A 21455-nucleotide genomic window follows, 5' to 3' on the forward strand; every position below is an offset into this window, starting at 1 on the left:
TTAGTCTAGATAAATTTTGGAAAAACTGAGTATGCAAAAGTGCTTATTTAGTCAAAGTCTACACATCCAGAAAATTTTATTGAAATCTGAGAGCAGGCTTGCTTCCACTCACTTGCTATAAAAAAATGATTTTCTGAATTTTGAAATCTTTAGATGTTATAATCATATTTTGAACTTGTTAGATACAAGAAAAGGTAGAAAGGAAAGTGTTTGACACATAAAACCTGTCAAATTCGCTTTCAGATAGTCACAATCAGCGATTTTACGACTCGCGAGCGCTCACTCTGAGTGAACGCTCACGAATCATAAAATCGCTTATTGTAACCCTCTGGAAGCGAAATTGACAGGTTTTATGTGTCAGATACTTGCCTTTCAACATCTTCTTGTATCTAATAAGTACAAAATATCATTATAACGTCTAATGGTTTCGAAATCCAGAAAATTATTGTTTTTATAGCAAGTGAGTGGAAGCAACCCTGTCTGAGAGGGTGCTGCCAGCTTCGATTCGATTTGGCGCGAAATGCGTCGTATTTTAAATATGACGTCTTGGGCAAGATTTTGAAAGAAGCTTCTATGAGCTGTCACGTCGGTTCGTCGGTGCTTCTACTGTGCCTGTGATCTGCTGGGCAGCTAGACTGTGGTGAGCAGGAGTTCATCCTAATGACCATCGAAATTGTAAGTATTTTTTTAAAAATATTCATAAAAAATAAAATAATTAAAAAAACTTTCTGGAGACAATTTTTATTTTTATTTGAAAACAATAATATTTACCATAAATAAAATAAAGAATCAAAAAATACATTCTCTCGAATAAACCGTATCTAGGTATGCATTGTAAGTATATTTCGATTTTATACTATGGCACGCATAAACCATGTTTATACTAAGTTTGCATTCTCTCCCTTTATACCGACCTATGCTTCGGTACGAAGAGTTGCGATCTAGCGTAACTTTTAAACTATTTAGATTTCAATATTTTTTGAGTGTAAGGCTAGCAGGTCCCAATGAAACGAGCTCAGTTTTTAGGCTCAGCTCTGGTACTCTCTTCGGTCCCAAGCTAATCAATGCAAACTTTCATAGTTTCATAGTCAAAATAAACAACGTATAGTACTATTACCCCTATTTTTGGCTTCACCTTTGACTCCGCATCTGATTTAACTTGGGACTTCGCTTCAGCCTTGAATTTCAGCTTCGTATCCACCTTTGACTTCGACTTCAACTTCGCCTTGGATTTGGCGTTTAACTTCGCTTTTAACTTTTTCTCCTCTTCAACCTTTGAAGAACACTTCACTACCCGCTTATATGCATGCCTCACGGTTGACAACCAACTCGACTTTACCGCCGGTTTCACCTTTGAGCTTTCGCCAACCCTTGTTTCCTCCTTGTTGACAGCCATGTCCAATCTTGTATTTTTGGCTTGCATCATCGCTACACTAATTGCAGTTCTTCTCTTAAAAGTCCCTTCCTTTGATTTGTACGATTCAGTGATGTCTTCACGCTCATTAACTCCCACCGCTTTGGTGCTGATAATCGTTCTGATTTCCATAGAATCTATCTTAAGCTCCGGTTGACCACTATCAGTATCTTCAAAATACCTCACATTGGGATTAACCTCACCGAATACGGAATCACAATCATATTTCACAGTGATATCTCCACGTTTAACTGCGTTCACAGGTGCCGGCCCAAACGCTTCAACTACCTGCCATCCATCGTACAACTCCTCTTTGCATCTTTCCCCAATATCTGGCCTTTTCATCCACAGTTCATTCCATACGTTGAAATTACACATGCTCTCATCACGTTCCGTCGACCCCGACTTATCTGATTCGTGGCCGGATTTGAAATTGGTTACTATGCGACACGGAATCCCTACAGCTCGTGAGACTACAATAAAATAAACGGTTTAGGTATTTGAAAAAAGTATTTCAATGAAGCATTAAATTACTGGTAGCTAATACTCCGGCAAACACCCAGCATTGTCCAGATTTGACGGGTTTTCTCGACTGGTAAAACTGTTGTAAGATATCAACCGATCCAACCCATGAGTTGGGCGAATGCTCCACAGCCCACAGTCCCGCTCCTTCGTCAAACTTTTCATGCACAACTGCCGAAAGGGCACGAGCCACAAAAATTGGATTACCACGATCCGTTGCACTAACAGGTCCAACCATGGACAACAGCAGGAAACTGCACTCCAGAATATTCTGCGCGAAATGTCCTAACGCCCAGTCTATTGAATTGATGCTGTCAGTCGCACCCTGCCAAATCATTGTCTTGTCGTTGAGGACGTACTCCACGCGGAGTCGTTCGTCTGGAAAAGCATTCAAGTTATTTTTAGAGAAACAAAATGTAATCTTGTAAATCATGAGATTTTGGACATAGTTAGAAGATGGGTGTGCAACAATGCTAATCATAAGTTTAGAATCAGTTAGAAAATTATCCAAAAATGCGAGGAGGCGTCACATCTAAATTTCAATTCTATACTCAAAAAATATTCAAATCTAAATAGATTAAAAGTAACGCTAGATCGAAACTCTTCTGACCGACGCATAGCCTGGTATAAAGAGAAAGTATACACACTTAGTATAAAAATTGTTTATGCGTGCCATAGTTTAAAACGCAAATGTACTTGTATACTTGTGGATTAATATGTTTATTCCGAGAAATACATTTTATGATTCTTTTCCATTCGAACCTCAATATTATGGTTTAAAAAAAAATTAAATCGATATTAATTTATTTACAACAAGTATAATGATGGTCCATTCAAAGTGTTTTTTATGTTACTTCATACGCGAAGTTAACGATTTTCAGAGTTGGTTGGAAATGCTAACATGAAGCTTTAGTGTGATGATTTATTAGCTAGAAAATGATCTTTAGAAGAGGGTAGGTGGATAGTTCCGTTAGAGTACGGCAGTATGAAAATTGAATAGAAGTTGAAAATGAGCGAAGGGCCATTAATGCGTCAGTTTTTTCAAGATAGACGCACATTTTTGCCTAACCCGTACGATGTACGCGGGGACTTGAAGTATGTCTCCAAGTCCACAGGCAAAAATGTGCGTCCCTCTTTTTGCTCATAAACTGACTGCGGCTGTGGAATAGTTCTAGCGACGTTTTCATCACTACCTAAAACCCCACGTTGCGAGAGCATTTCCAGTCGATGGTCGATGGAACAACACAATAGTTGGGTAAAGAAGAACTGCATTATAACACACCATCGACTGGAAATGCTCTGCTAATAAATAAAATTGTTTTTTGTTTGCTCTGTACACATTAAAATGATAAGCAGTGGTAGAAAGAGCACTCATTAGTGATGCATTACCACGTTTAAAAACTTGTTTCCAGCAAAACAAAAATTACACTTTACAATCAAAACAAATCCTTTAAAAAGACTGAGATCTCACATTCACAAATCAATCGACGAAAAATCTTCTTTTTTTTTCTCGCATCTACTTGCATCGCACATAATCTTTTTGCAGAAAATCTTCAGAATTGTCATCAATCTGCTTTCTATCTACTCAGCGTGCGCGCAGCTAGCCACAGCAAAACACTATCCTTCCTGAATATGTAGAGTCGTCCCCCTCGAAAAAACGTTATGTTGCAACTAAAAACTAAACGATGTCACCCATGTCATGAATTTTCCCAACACTGCTTTGCACAAACCTTTGAGAAATACACAATCATTTTCACACCAAGGATTGAACAGCAAATAAAATTCAAACGACTTGTTCACGTTAATTGGTTCCTCCGATCCCGTTAACTTCGTCTCGATAGCCATGTTCCATGTCGACACCGAAGCCCTGGCCGATGCCCTGACCCTGATCGTGAGCACATTTTTCTCCACCGATTCCAGAACGGCCTTCCAATCGGATTTTGCGCCACCATCAGTCAAATTCAGTACGAAGCCATCATCGTTCACAGATAATTTGAACGAAATCACATCCCGGTTCTCGTCGAAAGGTCTATCGCATGACAACTTAAGCTGGAACGGTTGACCTCGCCTGACCACCAACATAGGATTTTCAGCCCTCATCAATTCAAATCGACTCGTCCGATGAGCCTCTCCGTTTGCCTTCAGACAGAGATCCACTTTCTCTATCTTCAATCGCATGTCCTTTTTGTTGGGGGCTAGAAGTAAGGATTTAAAGCATATAATCTATCTGTTAAGAGTTACAAAATATGAATTATAATTTACCTGCCATACTGATTGAATTCAAATAGTTTACGCAGGAGCCAACGGGAGCTATCTTTATCACTGGCTGACTGTGCAAGTCAAACTGTCAAACATCTATTATACACCGGGATAATTTTTGTTTGACCATCGTTTTGGGAATCCCCGAAAAACACGGCGCACATTTGGTTCGACTATTTTTAGGCTGATTCTTGCCAATCAAACTGGTTTTTTTCAACACGCCTCCATCTGTTTTGAGGCAAAATAATAATGATGTAAACGAGCCCAGGCTCGCTATGGCTACATGTGATTTAGTGAAGATAAAGTTGCAAAGAGGATGCACATTAAGGTGATTCCTTGTAGAGTCTACAAATGGCCACCACGTAGGCTATACATTCAGTTTCACTTCGAAATTTCAATTACACAAATCTCGGAAATCAGTGCTTCATTTCACCAGGAATTGCTACTTCAACGTGGAGTGACAGTTTTAATGGTGTACATGTCGTAGAAACTGATACTTGTGCACTTAAAGTTACGAAGTGGTTACGAGAATAACGATCTCACAGCGAAACACCTTAACCACGTCGAAAATCTGAGGCAATTTTAATCGAAAGAAAAATATCCATGAGTAAGGAAAAAGAGACACGCTTCAGCTCTTTTAACACTTTATTGTTTGAAATTCAAAATAAATTACATTTGCTCCAGCTACTGCAGCACTAATTGTTATGATATATATCTAAGCGTTTTTACATTTTGAATTGCCTTGGCAATTCAGTATTTCAACCAGGTTTTCTAAACCAGCATATCAGTATAACAATTTACATTTTAAAACTATAAACTAAAACTAAATCTTATCTTAGTATAAAGGGAATTCAATATTCGATATGTTATGTACCTCGGTAGTACTGTACTAGGGAGGCATCTTCAGAATCAGCGCTTTTTTGAAGCTTGAAGTGCTTTTTTCCTGGTACACTGAAACAAATCGACATGTACCGTTTATTGGATCCATCTTTTAACATAGCAATGTCACCAGATTTATTCATTCTATTTGATGATTGATAGATTCCATCGGATTATCACTCAAAAACTATGCCTGCGATATGGAATGATTTCTATCGTAATTTTTTTTTTGTTTATTAATTTATTTGATAAGGCTCAACCGAATTAACTTTACAGAGCCGAGGATTCTTGGTCACTATACAATACATTTTAAAACTATAGTCAAAAGGTACAACACAATAAACACTTTATCTTCCGCTATCCAAAAAGCCTCCTCCATCAGAACTGGAGCCGCTTCCAGTAGTTTCATTGTATGGCAAATTGTAGTACGCCAACGAGGGTCAGAGCGCGTCCATTGCAGCAATGGACGCTAAACGTGGTCAGCACTCACACACTCATCACGAAACGGTTGCTTTCCAAAGTCGACGACGCATCGACCGAAAGAACTGCTGATGAAGAACAATGAGGAGGACCACACAATGGTTGCTGCCGAGAAAACAGACGATCGCGTAGCACACATCCAGAGTGGCCTGCTTTTGTCGACAGCCGAGTGAACACTGAAACTATCGTAATTTCATATACTTAGTACTTGATAAAACTTTGCTTCGAACGTGTTTAGCGATAGGTAAGATGTATATGAATATTGGGTGAGAACAGACATCTAGAAACTAATGGAAAATCATATGAGTCTGCACTATGAGAAAATTTAGTAAAATATACCTGTTTTCATGATGAGTATTGCTCACTAAACGATGTATCTTATAAGATTATTATTTTTATTTTATTGGAGTTGCTTTTAACGATTTTTGACGTTTGTTGATATGTAGCGTGTAAACAGACATGTAGAAACTATTGGACAGTCATTTAACTGTGCAGTATAGGAAAACATGTATATCTCATTGGAATAGCTTCCTTTGATTTTTGAGGTTTAAAGCTTGTAAACAGATCTATCCCAATCATTATATAGTCATATAGATTTGCCTTTTAAGAAATCCAACAGCAAACATCTGTTTTGGCATGGTTTTCCGGGATGAATATCGCTCCCAATAAAAACATCTTACATGATTGTTCTTTATAAATTATTGAAACAATTTTCAACGATGTTATCGTACACTCATTAAAATGATTAGTCGAACTTGATATTGCTAACACCAAAGAAACTGCATTGAATAATCTTTGTTTATTATTGTTCCATAAGATAAGGGGTTCCGAAAAAGAATGTATTGAGATTGAAAAAAAAACTGATTCTACTGCAATATTTACTTTTCTAAGATTCTAATTGTAAGCCTTCTACACGGCTAATTCAGATTCCAGCACTAGTACTCGAACTTCATGAACCAGTTCCATGAACTCATATAATGTAGTCGTTGTTTTATCGCACACAGGAGCATTAAGAAAGATTTGAACAAACGGCACCACCGAAACGGAGCATAAATTTGCCAGTGTTATTTTTCTTCACTCTAGCAAAACGAGCATAACGTTGCACTACATTCCATGTCGGGAGAGCTGTTCTTACTTCATGCTAATTGAACGAGCTCAATATTGAAGTCAGCATTGGCCCAGTGGAATCGAGCTCAGACACCAAAAGCATCACACCTCAACAGTTCAGGGTCGAATCCCAAAAAAGACACAAGCTTTCAGCTCCCTTTGCCTGATATTTATTTTTCGATTTATTTTTAGAAATCGATTAAATATATGTGTCAAAAAAAAAAGTAAATTTCATGTGATTTTCACATAAACTTTACTTCGATTGATTTATGGCACATATATTATATTGTGGTGAATAGTAAAGCTTATGCTTATAGGTTTCAAATCCATTTCAGATAATTATTATAATTTGACCGATTTTCATTTATCATATGACGATCATATAAAAGTTACCAAATTATATTAATATAGAATTTCAAATAGAATTTACCTGACACATTTCATCATTTTCAATGGATAATCTAATAGCGCAAATTAATTAGACTTCCACATAACAGGAATATGTCATATTGATTCAGTGTAGTGCAACAACTAGACCATGTTGGCACAGCATAAAGCATGGTCGGTCTAAACACTTGTTTAAATATTAGAAGTTTATTCTTCAGACAAAGTTTGATATCCTGTTTATAAGAGAATACAAACATTTTATTTATTTATTACATTTCACAAAAACTACGAATATATTTCGTAACAGAAAACACCGAGCGGATTCGTGGAGTTTCAGTGTACAATCAATATGATTGTCACCGGCTCTACTCCTTTTGGCACAATGTAATTTTGTATAATATATCCTTTGGGCTACAAAATGGTGAGTTGACAACCTGGAAGGAGCGGAATACCTAGCCCTGGTCCTCACAAGTTCCTACTTCACGCCTCCTCGAGTCATATGATAACAAAAGACTACCAGCTGAAACATGGACACAGCTCCCAAGTAGCAATTTTGGTTTTATGAGGGTTTTGGAGACCATGATTTAGACTTGTAGCATACTTTAAAACCTCGATAAAACTTGCAATGTTACTTGGGCTGGGTGGCGTAGCCTGGGCAATGTTGCCAGTCCGGAAATAGCAAAGTGAAGAGGTGCGACGCGAACACTGGGGCGGCTACCATAGTACCAACCGGTGGAAACTAACGATTTAAAATTGGCTCGCTACTTGTCTAGCCTATTGGTCCCAAGCAAATCGATTAATGTACCCCATTCTAGTCGAAATTCTAGTACTACACTATGTTTGTTTTGATTCGCTATGAAAGTTTGACAGATAAAAATGAGGGGACGTGGATTTTCCTATGTTTCGAGGGGTGCATCGATTAGCTTGGGACCGAAAAAAGTACCTCAATTGAGCCAAAATGTTGAGCACGTTTCTTCGGGACCTACTGGTCTTAGAGTTACCTCTATGATAGTATGGTGATAGAGGAAATGCTTCACCAAACCCGAGCGTCTGTTCACCATGGAGGTTGCGGCTCAAAACGGCGTCTATTCTCCATGCTAGGAGCGGCTGATCACCGTCCTAGTGCCAGCGTGGGACTCTAAACAGAGCTGTGCACGACGGTCCCCTGGCAAGACAGGGGGTTGGGGCAGGCCCAACAAGCCGCCCTGAAAAAAAAAACAAAGTTGCAAATACTGAAGATAGAAATACGGATCGGAACAATCGGCACAGACCCACGCGACGAAATAAGGACTACGACTGGAAACTCGGAACATCGAACTGCAAATCGCTCGGCTTCCCGGGCTGCGATAGGTTAATCTATGACGAACTTCAACCACACAACTTCGAATTCGTAGCATTGCAGGAACATTGCTGGACGGGACAAAAGGTATGGAAAAGTGGGCATCCGAGCGGCTACTTTCTACCAGAGCTGTGGCACCACCAACGAGCTGGGAACCGGCTTTGTAGTACTGGGTAAGATTCGCCAACGCGTGATTGGTTGGCAGCCGATCAACGCGATGATGTGCAAGTTGAGGATTAAGGGCCGTTTCTTCAACTACAGCATCATCAACGTGCACTGCCCACACGAAGGGAGACCCGACGACGAGAAAGAAGCGTTCTATGCGCAGCTGGAGCAGGTGTACGACGGCTGTTCGCAACGGTACGTCAAAATCGTCATCGGCGACATGAACGCTCAGGTAGGACGGGAGGCAATGTATAGACCGGCAATCGGGCCAAACAGCCTGCATGCCGTATCGAACGACAACGGCCAACGATGCGTGAACTTTGCAGCCTCCCGGGGTATGGTAGTTCGAAGTACCTTTTTCCCCCGCAAGGATATCCACAAAGCCACCTGGAGATCACCTGACCAACACACAGAAAACCAAATCGATCACGTTCTAATCGACGGGAAATTCTTCTCCGACATTATCAACGTCCGCACGTACCGCAGTGCGAACATAGATTCGGACCACTACCTAGTTGCAGTATGCATGCGCTCAAAACTCTCGACGGTGCATAACACACGTCGAAGTCGAACGCCACGACCCAACATTGAGCAACTACGGGACACCGGAGTTGCCCAGGACTACGCGCAGCAGCTGGAAGTTGCACTACCCACGGAAGAGCAGCTTGGCGCAGCTTCTCTTGAAGATGGCTGGAGGGACATCCGTTCAGCCATAGGTAGTACTGCTGTAGCGGCACTAGGTACTGCAATCCCGGACCGAAGAAATGACTGGTTTGACGGCGAATGCAAACTGTTAGTAGAGGAGAAGAATGCAGCACGGGCGAGAATGCTGCAACACCGCACGAGATTGAATGTCGAGCGATACAGACAAGCGCGGAACAGACAAAACTCGGTTTTCCGAAGGAAGAAGCGTCAGCAGGAAGATCGAGATCGCGAGGCGATGGAAAATCTGTACCGCGTAAACGACACACGGAAGTTCTACGAGAAGCTAAATAGTTCGCGCAAAGGCTACGTGCCGCAAGCCGATATGTGCAAGGACTTGGACGGTAACCTTCTCACGAACGAGTGTGAGGTGATTGAGAGGTGGAAGCAGTACTATGACGAGCACCTCAACGGTGAAGCAGCAGAAAACGAAGGTGGCACGGCAACAGACCTTGGAGCACGCGCAGAAGACGACAGGCTACCGGCCCCTGATCTTCAAGATGTTGAGGAGGAGATCGGTCGGCTGAAGAACAACAAAGCAACTGGTGTAGATCAACTACCAAGTGAGCTATTGAAATACGGTGGTGAAGCACTGGCTAGAGCGCTGCACTGGGTAATTGCCAAGATTTGGGAGGAGGAGATATTACCGGAGGAGTGGATGGAAGGTGTCGTATGCCCAATCTACAAAAAGGGCGACAAGTTGGATTGCTGCAACTACCGCGCGACCACACTGCTGAGCGCCGCCTACAAGGTACTCTCCCAAATTTTATGCCGCCGTCTGTCACCATATGCAAGAGAGTTCGTGGGGCAATACCAGGCGGGATTCATGGGTGCCCGCGCTACCACGGACCAAATTTTCGCGATTCGGCAGGTTCTGCAGAAATGCCGCGAATACAACGTGCCCACACATCATTTGTTCATCGATTTCAAATCCGCATACGACACAATCGATCGAGATCAGCTATGGCAGATTATGCACGAGTACGGATTTCCGGATAAACTGACGCGATTGGTCAAGGCGACGATGGATCGAGTGACGTGCGTTGTTCGAGTATCGGGGACACTCTCGAGTCCCTTTGAATCTCGAAGGGGGTTACGGCAGGGTGATGGACTTTCGTGTCTGCTGTTCAACATCGCGTTAGAAGGTGTGATCAGAAGAGCTGGGATAGACACGAGTGGCACGATATTCAGGAAGTCCATCCAGCTCCTTGGTTTCGCCGATGACATTGACATTATGGCACGGAACTTTGAGATGATGGCGGAAACGTACATCAGACTGAAGGCTGAAGCTAGACGGATTGGACTTGCCATCAACGCATCAAAGACAAAATATATGAAAGCAAGAGGTTCTAGGGAAGACAATGTTAGCCTCCCACCCCGAGTTCAGATTGACGGTGACGAAATCGAGGTGGTCGATGAGTTCGTGTAGTTGGGCTCACTGGTGACCGCCGAAAATGATACCAGCAGAGAAATTCAAAGACGCATTATGGCAGGGAATCGTGCCTACTTTGGACTCCGGAGGACTCTCCGGTCGAATAAAATTCGCCGCCGCACGAAGTTGACTGTCTACAAGACGCTGATTAGACCGGTGGTCCTTTACGGCCACGAGACCTGGACTATGCTCGTGGAGGACCAACGCGCCCTTGGTGTTTTCGAACGGAAGGTGTTGCGTACCATCTACGGTGGAGTGCAGATGGATGACGGAACGTGGAGGAGGCGAATGAACCACGAATTGCACCAGCTGCTGGGAGAACCATCCATCGTCCACATTGCAAAAATTGGGCGACTACGGTGGGCTGGGCACGTCGTAAGAATGCCGCACGACGACCCAGTGAAAATGGTTCTAGAAAGCGACCCAACAGGAACAAGAAGAAGAGGCGCGCAGCGGGCAAGGTGGATCGACCAAGTAGAAGGTGACCTGCGGACCCTTCGCAGACTACGAGGCTGGCGAACTGTGGCCATGGATCGAGTAGAGTGGAGACGACTTCTTCGGACAGCAGAGGACAACAAGGCCTTAGCCTGATTGGTAAGGTAAGTATCCTTTGACATAACGCCGTTAGGTATCAAGGCCATATGGCATAAACATAAAAAATTAAAGCTCATGGAATATTTCTCTTCTTTTTATCATATTCTGTTGAAGAACAACCAGAAGGGTAATATAACTTTTTATCGATATAAGTACCACCTTTATGCAAAACGGACATTATGCCAAACGGCGTAGAGCTCAGATTCTTTAATAAGGTCGTCAAAAGACTTTTCTTACAATTGTGTTATATTCATCTTAGCCAATCTTAGGGAGAAAATACATTATAGCCAATTAATGAAACCAAGAAAATTTCAGGGATGCTACAGAGGGTACGTATTATACATTTCGCGCAGAATTTGCGTTTGGTGCGGATTTCGCGCGTTTTTATTAATTTATGGTATGAATTTTGCGGAAAGCATCCCTCTCTTCATCCATCTCCACTGCTTCAGACTTCTACTCTGTCTCGGCTTCTACCATCTACTCCTCATCCTCCTCCGGCTCCTCTTCCGGCTCCTCCTCCGGCTCCTCCTCCGGCTCCTCCTCCGGCTCCTCCTCCGGCTCCTCCTCCGGCTCCTCCTCCGGCTCCTCCTCCGGCTCCTCCTCCGGCTCCCCCTCCGGCTCCTCCTCCGGCTCCTCCTCCGGCTCCTCCTCCGGCTCCTCCTCCAGCTCCTCTTCCAGCTCCTCTTCTAGCTCCTCTTCCGGCTCATCCTCTGGCTCCTCCTCCAGCTCTTCTTCTTCTTCATGTTCTTTCGGTTCATCTTCTTGTTCCTCCACCACATCCTCGTCTTCAAGGGCCTCCTCCACCTTGTTGGGCGCTAGAAGTAAGGATATAAAGCATATAAACTATCTGTTAAGAGTTACAAAATATGAATTATAATTTACCTGCCATACTGATTGAATTAAAATATTTCACGCAGGAGCCAACGGGAGCTATCTTTATCACTGGCTGACTGTGCAAGTCAAACTGTCAGACATCTATTATACACCGGGATAAATTTTACTTGACCATCGTTTTGGGAATCCCCGAAAAACACTACTATTCGACTTCGACTTCGACTATTTTCAGGCAGATTCTTGCCAATCAAACTGGTTTTTTTTAAACACGGCGTCATCTGTTTGGAGGCAACATAATAATAATGTAAATGAGCCCAGGCTCGCTATGGCTACATATGATTAATAAGGGGTGCCCTCCTGGGTTGTTTAGTGAAGCTAAAGTTTGTATGGCGAATTACAACTCAACTCACTATTCCATTTCCTTTTACGACATTGTAAGATTTTAAGCTCAGTTTTTTCCTCAGTTTGAGAGGGATGGTGAGGGGCAAGACAGATGATTACAGGTGGGCTGGAACTCACGGTCCACTGGTGTTGAGTTATTTGTCGTTAATGTTCATAAAAATTTCATGCCAGAAACAGTTACAACACCATAAAATTTACGGGCGGATTTGGACATATTTTTACCTGTTTCATACGATCGGAAGGTGTATGCTGGTCACAAATGCCTTGCCAAATTGATTTCCTGTGCAAGTGATGTAAATTTTTGCGAATAAACACGAGAAGGATTGATTATAGCAAAACTTGCCATATACAATCATCATAGTTTATTTAAAGCCCTACAGTAAAAGCAACCGGTAGAAATAAACGATTTTAAATTTGCTCACTACTTAACTAGCCCTATTCTGCCGCTCTTCGCATGTCCGTCCCATAGCGAAAATCGGCAAGCCGAGAAAATCGCGTTTTAAGTTTTCTTCGTACCATTGATTCTTATGTGATGGGACAACCAATGTGACTGTCTTTCCAAACTTTTTCAGAACAAAGTTGATGAGTTCATCCAGTATTATGAAAATATGGGTAATTAGCTACCATTTGCATTGAAAAACTCAGTTTTGACAAAAACGACTATGGGACCGACATGCGAAGAGCGGCAGTATTGGTCCCAAGCAAATCGATTAACGTATCTAATTCTAGTATAAATTCCAGTACTACACTATGTTTGTTTTGATTCGCTATGAAAGTTTGACAGATAAAATGAGGGGTTCGTGGATTTTCCTATGTTTCGAGGGGTACATCGATTAGCTTGGGACCGAAGATAGTACCAGAGCTGAGCCAAAAAACCTTCTGGTCTTAGAGTTACCTCTATGGTTTCAAATGCAAAGGTAGCCGAAGAAAAAGACGTTGCGGACAATAGTCACATTCTGCTGAGAAGTTTGGAGTGTTGTAAAAATGTTTTCAAACAGGAGAAATCTGTCGATTGGAATGGATAGAGCAGAAAGCAGCAAGCAAATGTAAACATACAAACACATCATATGTGAGCAAGACGCTTAGAAAATGCTATTAGAAGTGCAGACACTGCTTAGACTGACGATCGATAATACATAAAATTCCCTATATGAAATTTTGCAAATCGAAAATATTTGTTTGATGTCAATTGACTTAAAAATGCGTGAAACGATGAGATCTGTTAACTAAAAAAAAATGTTTTGTCTAAAATCGACTTTAACACTAAGTGAAATTGCGCAAGACGACATTTTTTGTAATGCCGGAATGGCTTAAAAATACATGCAACGTCAAAATCTAGTGTTTATTGTTAAAACAACATTGTAAACGCTTCACTCTCCGCTGTCTAAGTTCCATTAGCCTTAGTATTCCTACTATGATTTTAATCGATGTGTATTGCTAAAACAATATCATAAAATGTTCTCAATGTGCTTATAATAGTCTGAGCAACATTTATTATTGGCTTAATTAAAAGTCTTCGAGTATGATTCTAAAATAAATGAACAATACAATCTTTTCTATCAATATATCTTATTTCAATTTTCGCATACGTTTATATCAATGAATCCCATAAAATCGGTATCAGTTTTATTGATAAAATATTTGTTGATTCTGAATAATACTGTGTTTATGCACTCCAACCTCTTTTTACGACATTTTTTTTGCCATAATGCAGGATGGGTACAGCATTTTTAAATGCACCTTATTTTTTGATGATTTGTTTGTGATTGTTTGAAACAAATCGCATTAACCTTCATTGAAAATCGAGACCACACCGCCTAAAAAGGAAAATAAGGATTTAATAAAAGATGATTCCTCATCCTCGTCTATTTCATCTCCCGTGTCCTCATGTCCATACGTCTCCTCCTCCATCTCAAGAGGTTTTGCTATATCGTCCTCCATCTCCTCATCATTCACCTCCACCTCCACGTCTTCCTCATCCACCTCTCCGTCCTCAAACATCCTCCTTCAACTCGTCATCCTCCTCCAACTCGTCATCCTCCTCCAACTCGTCATCCTCCTGCTCCACCTCGTCCATTTCTGCATTCTCCTCTTCCGAATCTTCATCCACGTTCTCTTCCCCGTCTTCACCATCAACCACTTCAACCGTCTCCTCTACTTTCTCCTCAGTTTCCTCTTTAGCCTCCTCCTCCTCTATATTTTCTTCTTTCTCCGTCTCTATCCCTCTCATCTCCACCTCCTCTTTCTCCTGCACCTTCTCCTTCGCCTCCGACATCCCCATCATCCCCGATTCTGCATCTGAATCCGCCATCGATTTCGCCATAGGTACCGCTTTCAACTCCAACTCCGGATATAACTCCGCCATCGTCTCCATTTCCTCTGCCTCCGTAGTCCTCATGTCCAAATCTAAGTTAAAGTTTATGTTCAAGGTCAAACCCGTCATTAGATTCGATTTCGACGCTGACTCTAAATCTGAATTCGAATTCAGCTTCGAATTTGACTTTGCCTTTGATTTTGACTCCAACTCCGTCCCTATCTTCGGCTTCACCTTCGAACCCGCATCTGATGTAACCTGCGACTTCGCCTTAGCCTTAAATTTCGACTTCGTCTCCGCCTTTGACTCCTAGTCCAACTTCGCCTTAGGTTTGGCGTTTAACTTCGCCTGCAACTCTGACTCCGGCTCAGTATTTAATTTCTTCTTCGCATCCGACTTCAAATCCACCTTTGACTTTGTCTTTGATTCCGCCTTTAACTTCGCCTTCGACTCCGACTCCGCCCCTATTTTTGGCTTCGCCTTTGACACCGCATCTGATTTAAGCAGCCTCTTCGATTTTACCTTGAATTTCGGCTTCGTCTCCACCTCTGACTCCGACTTCAACTTCGCCTTAGATTTGGCGTTTAACTTCGCCTGTAACTCTGACTCCGGCGAAGCATTTAATTTCTTCTTCGCATCCGACTTCAAATCCACCGCTGCCTTCGCTTTCAACTTTTCCTCCTCCTCCACCTTGAACAACGCCTTCAATTCTGACTCCAACTCCACGTTCAATTTCACCTTTGAATTAGCTGATTGAGACTCTGCTTCTGGCTCCGCATTGAACTTCACTACCCGCTTATATGCATGCCTCACGGTTGACAACCAACTCGACTTTGCCGCCGATTTCACCTTTGAGCTTTCGCCAACCCTTGTTTCCTCCTTGTTGACAGCCATGTCCAATCTTGTATTTTTGGCTTGCATCATCGCTACACTAATTGCAGTTCTTCTCTCAAAAGTCCCTTCCTTTGATTTGTACGATTCAGTGATGTCTTCACGCTCATTAACTCCCACCGCTTTGGTGCTGATAAACGTTCTGATTTCCATAGAATCTATCTTAGGCTCCGGTTGACCACTATCAGTATCTTCAAAATACCTCACATTGGGATTAACCTCACCGAATACGGAATCACAATCATATTTCACAGTGATATCTCCACGTTTAACTGCGTTCACAGGTGCCGGCCCAAACGCTTCAACCACCTGCCATCCATCGTACAACTCCTCTTTGCATCTTTCCCCAATGTCTGGCCTATTCATCCACAGTTCATTCCATACGCTGAAATTACACATGCTCTCATCACGTTCCGTCGACCCCGACTTATCTGATTCGTGGCCGGATTTGAAATTGGTTACTATGCGACACGGAATCCCTACAGCTCGTGAGACTACAATAAAATAAACGGTTTAGGTATTTGAAAAAAGTATTTCAATGAAGCATTAAATTACTGGTAGCTAATACTCCGGCAAACACCCAGCATTGTCCAGATTTGACGGGTTTTCTCGACTGGTAAAACTGTTGTAAGATATCAACCGATCCAACCCATGAGTTGGGCGAATGCTCCACAGCCCACAGTCCCGCTCCTTTGTCAAACTTTCCATGCACAACTGCCGAAAGGGCACGAGCCACAAAAATTGGATTACCACGATCCGTTGCACTAACAGGTCCAACCATGGACAACAGCAGGAAACTGCACTCCAGAATATTCTGCGCGAAATGTCCTAACGCCCAGTCTATTGAATTGATGCTGTCAGTCGCACCCTGCCAAATCATTGTCTTGTCGTTGAGGACGTACTCCACGCGGAGTCGTTCGTCTGGAAAAGCATTCAAGTTATTTTTAGAGAAACAAAATGTAATCTTGTAAATCATGAGATTTTGGACATAGTTAGAAGATGGGTGTGCAACAATGCTAATCATAAGTTTAGAATCAGTTAGAAAATTATCCAAAAATGCGAGGAGGCGTCACATCTAAATTTCAATTCTATACTCAAAAAATATTCAAATCTAAATAGATTAAAAGTAACGCTAAATCGAAACTCTTCTGACCGACGCATAGCCTGGTATAAAGAGAAAGTATACACACTTAGTATAAAAATTGTTTATGCGTGCCATAGTTTAAAACGCAAATATATTTGTAATGCATTAATATGTTTTATTCAGAGAAATGCATGTTATGATTCTTTTCCATTCAAACCTCAATATCATGGTTTTAAATTAAAAAAAAAATTCAAATCGATACTAATTTATTTACAACAAGTATAATGATGGTGATTAACAGTACAAAGTCTGTCGTAAAATGTTAAATTAAACTAAACTCACATGCAACTGCACGATTCGCGGGGAAATCGGTAGTTCATTGCATCCAAGTCAGTATCGGTTCTAGGTTCTAGGATGTGTCACGGCCATACTCGAATTATGCTCTCCGTTTTTTTCGTACGAGATAACAGAGCCACAGACAATCAGAAATTACACTCACCATCACATTCTTCGCAAATAAGGTTTTAGTTGGGAATGTCATTGCAGCGCCACCGGAGCGTTAAGTACCCAACTAACATTTTCAGTTTTTTAAGCCAACTTTTCCAGCATTCTGCTGTAAAGTAGCTGAAACAAAGCTGCAGATACAGCTACAAGCAGAAGCTAGCAACATAGTTTTGAAGAGCGTTTACTCAACTTTTTCACAACCATTATTCAATTTGTAAGACGCACAGAATAACATCACCCAATAAACGCTAATGTCACTTCTATGCAAATATTAATCAACTTTCAATTTTTAGCTTCAAAACAAAGCTAATAAAGCGAATATATTATTTATTGGGGCGACCCCGGCGTAGTGGTTAACATCCATACCTCTCACGCCAAAGTCACGAGTTCAAATCTCACCCCCGGACAAGTCACGAATGACCCAAGAGTGTTAAAGTGACTATAATAAAAAAAAAAAAAAAAAAAATATTATTTATTTGATACACACTGACGGAATCCATCTTTGACATAAAATATGAGACCTAAACAGACATATAATATTAAGTGCTCCGAGACTGAAAAGTTCGTTGGTAGACGAAAAGTACGTTTGATTGAGCTTAATTTCCCGTCTGTTATAACTCAAATATATGTCAAAATTGATGCTCGTATACTGCCGTTCTACGCATAAGAGTCCCACGGTGCATAAGGATTGCATAGAACATGGGACAGTTATGCGTATAACGGCAGTATATGTCAGTCTCAGAGCACCTAAATTTACATAAATTTTTCTAAGTGTGTAGCTTCTACACAAGCAACCACTCTTGATGAATAACATAAACATCAAAAGTGCTTTTTCGACAGCTAAACAACCTGTACTCAGCTAATAAACTGTGTTAGCGCTACTTTGGAAGCTATTTTACTATCAACTAGGTTAATTTTTAGACTTCTGCAGTTTTACAGCTTTTACTCTGCTTCTTAACAAAGTTGAATTAACTAGTCGAGAAAACCCAAGTAACCAAAATTTCTGATAAAAGACTATTTGTGGCTTAAGCAGCTTGGTTGGTAGTGCTCTATAGAATTCTAAGCAGCCTCATTTTTAAGTCGTTATAAGAACTTGAAATTTCCGGTATCATAATTGAAGAGCATTCTAAGCAGCTTCTCGTGGAACTTGAACGGAACTTTTAGAAAATAAATTAAAAAAGGTTTTTGTACTCTACACCAAATTCTATGTTTAGTTTGCACTTTTATGAAAGTTATTTCTAAAGGCAGGTGTTAATGTGTATTGATTTATCAGCATTAGTAGTAGAATTTGAGCTGTTTGAAGAATTAAACCCAGTCCTTCTGCATGAGAGCCCCAGCACGAACCGCTGCGTCATCTGAGATATAATAATGCGAGCTGTTGTCCCGCCTACTGTTGGAGTTTTCAGTGCCAGCTGACAGACTTGAATACGAAACACAACACCTTGATGAATTTTAAATTGGTGTTTGCCCGCATGGTATTCCAACACACTTGTGGCGCAGTGGTTAGCAATCATAGAGGACATGCCGAATACACGGATTCGAATCCAGGAAATTACTCTCTTATTTTATTATTTTATGTTTGGATAGAATGTTGATGCACTGCATAAATATAAGAATTATGATTAATTCGGGCCACTGATCATTTCATATTTACGTACATTAAATTTTGTTAGTAATAAAGACTTGTGCGGATTGCTTCATGTGGCTTTAAAGTTCTGTCGGAACTTTATTTGAACTTTATGGAACTTGAAAGTTCTGTCGGAACTTAATTTGAACTTTACGGAACTTGAAAGTTCGATCGGAACTTTATTTGAACTTTACAGAACTTGGAAGTGATTTTAATTGTTGAATACAGAACTTTTGGTAACTTGGGAAGTGATTCATGTGCACTATTATAAAGCCTATCCTCAGTGATTTTGTTGTAGAAGGGCATGTTGATTCGTTTACATCAGTTCAAAGTGTTGGCGTAGCACAGTTGGTAGTGTAAAGGTTTGCCAATGCGGTCGTCTCGAGTTCGATTCCAGGTTTCCGGTGCAGGGTAAATAATTGGGTGATGACTGGTAACTAATTTCGATTAATATGATTCACAGCAAAATAAACTGAATAAATTCCTCCATAAAAAAGCGTAAACCGTATTTAACCCGGCTTCAAGATAAAGCTATGTAATGATTTTTGGATAACCGGGAAGAGGTTGAATTAGCGCCTTTCAAGTTTACACACAACTAAACAGCACGATAACAACTGTATAGAAGCGTAAAAAGATATGCAATAAGAGCTTGTCCCAACCGTCACAACAACCATAATTAGCTGACTAACTTCGACAGATTTGCTTGTATAGAGGTTGAGTAAAGGTTTCCACATATCGTATAACATTTGAATGCAGCTTGAGGCTGTATAAATGAAATGAGTAAAGCATTTACATTGCGAAAATTGTTAGTGGGGTAAGCCACTACATTTCGAACTTATCAGTGATGCCAGTTATTTTTGAGGAAAATTTATTATATGTCAGCTCTTGATAATGATACGGGGACCAAGGCATCCCACTGGAGACATATACAGTAAGGACCCGATTTTGCCAGCCCCTTTTTTGAAAATCTTTTCTAATGTTCTATGAAACCCATGCGCTTTTTCAGTGGTCTTACTCGATCAAAGTATACCTTAAACACCCATCTTGAAGATGCATGAGAATGATTTGGAATTACGATTTTATGAAATTATTTAATGATAAAAGTCTAATGTGATTACTGTACCACATACTAATCTGACGAATACAGAAAAAAAAAGTTGTTGAATATTACACCCAAACAGTCAATTGGTCATTCCGCTTGTTGTGTAATATTACGCTGTACGATATACATAGAATTTGTGTATGTACAAATCATTTTAATGAGTGCAATATTGTATCCACTTTTAGTAACTGGTGTTTAATACATCATAAATAAAATTGTTTTTTGTTTGCTCTGTACACATTAAAATGATAAGCGGTGGTAGAAAAAGCACTCATTACCACGTTTAAAACTTGTTTCCAGCAAAACAAAAATTACACTTTACAATCAAAACAAATCCCTTAAAAAGACTGAGATCTCACACTCGCAAATCAATCAACGAAAAATCTTCTTTTTTTTCTCGCATCTACTTGCATTGCTCATAATCTTTTTGCAGAAAATCTTCAGAATTGTCATCAATCTGCTTTCTATCTACTCAGCGTGCGCGCAGCTAGCCACAGCAAAACACTATCCTTCCTGAATATGTAGAGTCGTCCCCCTCGAAAAAACGTTATGTTGCGACTAAAAACTAAACGATGTCACCCATGTCATGAATTTTCCAAACACTACTTTGCACAAACCTTTGAGAAATACACAATCATTTTCACACCAAGGATTGAACAGCAAATAAAATTCAAACAACTTGTTCACGTTGATTGGTTCCTCCGATCCCGTTAGCTTCGTCTCGATAGCCATGTTCCATGTCGACACCGAAGCCCTGGCCGATGCCCTGACGCTGATCGTGAGCACATTTTTCTCCACCGATTCCAGAACGGCCTTCCAATCGAATTTTGCGCCACCATCAGTCAAATTCAGTACGAAGCCATCATCGTTCACAGATAATTTGAACGAAATCACATCCCGGTTCTCGTCGAAAGGTCTATCGCACGACAACTTAAGCTGGAACGGTTGACCTCGCCTCACCACCAACATAGGATTTTCAGCCCTCATCAATTCAAATCGACTCGTCCGATGAGCCTCTCCGTTTGCCTTCAGACAGAGATCCACTTGCTCTATCTTCAATCGCATGTCCTTTTTGTTGGGGGCTAGAAGTAAGGATTTAAAGCATATAATCTATCTGTTAAGAGTTACAAAATATGAATTATAATTTACCTGCCATACTGATTGAATTCAAATAGTTTACGCAGGAGCCAACGGGAGCTATCTTTATCACTGGCTGACTGTGCAAGTCAAACTGTCAAACATCTATTATACACCGGGATAATTTTTGTTTGACCATCGTTTTGGGAATCCCCGAAAAACACGGCGCACATTTGGTTCGACTATTTTTAGGCTGATTCTTGCCAATCAAACTGGTTTTTTTCAACATGCCTTCATCTGTTGGGAGGCAACATAATAATAATGTAAACAAGCCCAGGCT

The 21455-nt window shown here is 41.0% G+C and overlaps 4 protein-coding genes across 4 annotated transcripts; all 4 read right to left on the minus strand.

Annotated features, from left to right (window-relative positions):
* Window positions 1-581: 581 nt before the first annotated feature.
* LOC135703207 (annulin-like) lies at window positions 582-4205 on the minus strand. The gene is made up of 5 exons (XM_065224329.1): window positions 4199-4205; window positions 3667-4131; window positions 1949-2314; window positions 1340-1887; window positions 582-635 (listed from the first exon to the last, which is right to left on the minus strand). The coding sequence occupies exons 1-5, from the start codon at window positions 4203-4205 to the stop codon at window positions 582-584; spliced, it is 1440 nt and encodes a 479-aa protein (XP_065080401.1).
* A 7552-nt stretch (window positions 4206-11757) lies between these two features.
* Window positions 11758-12169, minus strand: LOC135703208 (protein TsetseEP-like). Its single transcript, XM_065224330.1, has 2 exons — window positions 12163-12169; window positions 11758-12095 (listed from the first exon to the last, which is right to left on the minus strand). The coding sequence occupies exons 1-2, from the start codon at window positions 12167-12169 to the stop codon at window positions 11758-11760; spliced, it is 345 nt and encodes a 114-aa protein (XP_065080402.1).
* Window positions 12170-14509: 2340 nt separating this feature from the next.
* Window positions 14510-14914, minus strand: LOC135703209 (parathymosin-like). Its single transcript, XM_065224331.1, has one exon. It carries the CDS (start codon window positions 14912-14914, stop codon window positions 14510-14512), a length of 405 nt encoding a protein of 134 aa, XP_065080403.1.
* A 225-nt stretch (window positions 14915-15139) lies between these two features.
* On the minus strand, window positions 15140-21194 carry LOC135703210 (annulin-like). The gene is made up of 4 exons (XM_065224332.1): window positions 21188-21194; window positions 20656-21120; window positions 16277-16642; window positions 15140-16215 (listed from the first exon to the last, which is right to left on the minus strand). Exons 1-4 carry the CDS (start codon window positions 21192-21194, stop codon window positions 15140-15142), a joined length of 1914 nt encoding a protein of 637 aa, XP_065080404.1.
* Window positions 21195-21455: the final 261 nt, after the last annotated feature.

The sequence above is a fragment of the Ochlerotatus camptorhynchus genome, unplaced genomic scaffold, assembly GCF_037179485.1.
Source record: "Ochlerotatus camptorhynchus isolate MF236.1 unplaced genomic scaffold, CSIRO-AGI_Acam_v1.1 ptg000211l, whole genome shotgun sequence".
Taxonomy (NCBI): domain Eukaryota; kingdom Metazoa; phylum Arthropoda; class Insecta; order Diptera; family Culicidae; genus Ochlerotatus; species Ochlerotatus camptorhynchus.

Coding starts and splice junctions, on each gene's coding strand:
- LOC135703210 (XM_065224332.1), bottom strand. Junction 16,643..20,655: donor TGATTGTGTATTTCTCAAAG/GTTTGTGCAAAG, acceptor ATGCTTTTCCAG/ACGAACGACTCCGCGTGGAG. Junction 16,216..16,276: donor TGCCGGAGTATTAGCTACCA/GTAATTTAATGC, acceptor ATTTTATTGTAG/TCTCACGAGCTGTAGGGATT.
- LOC135703207 (XM_065224329.1), bottom strand. Junction 1,888..1,948: donor TGCCGGAGTATTAGCTACCA/GTAATTTAATGC, acceptor ATTTTATTGTAG/TCTCACGAGCTGTAGGGATT. Junction 636..1,339: donor GCTCAAAGGTGAAACCGGCG/GTAAAGTCGAGT, acceptor TGCTCACCACAG/TCTAGCTGCCCAGCAGATCA.
- LOC135703209 (XM_065224331.1), bottom strand. CDS start 14,914: ATGAGGACTACGGAGGCAGAGGAAATGGAGACGATGGCGGAGTTATAT.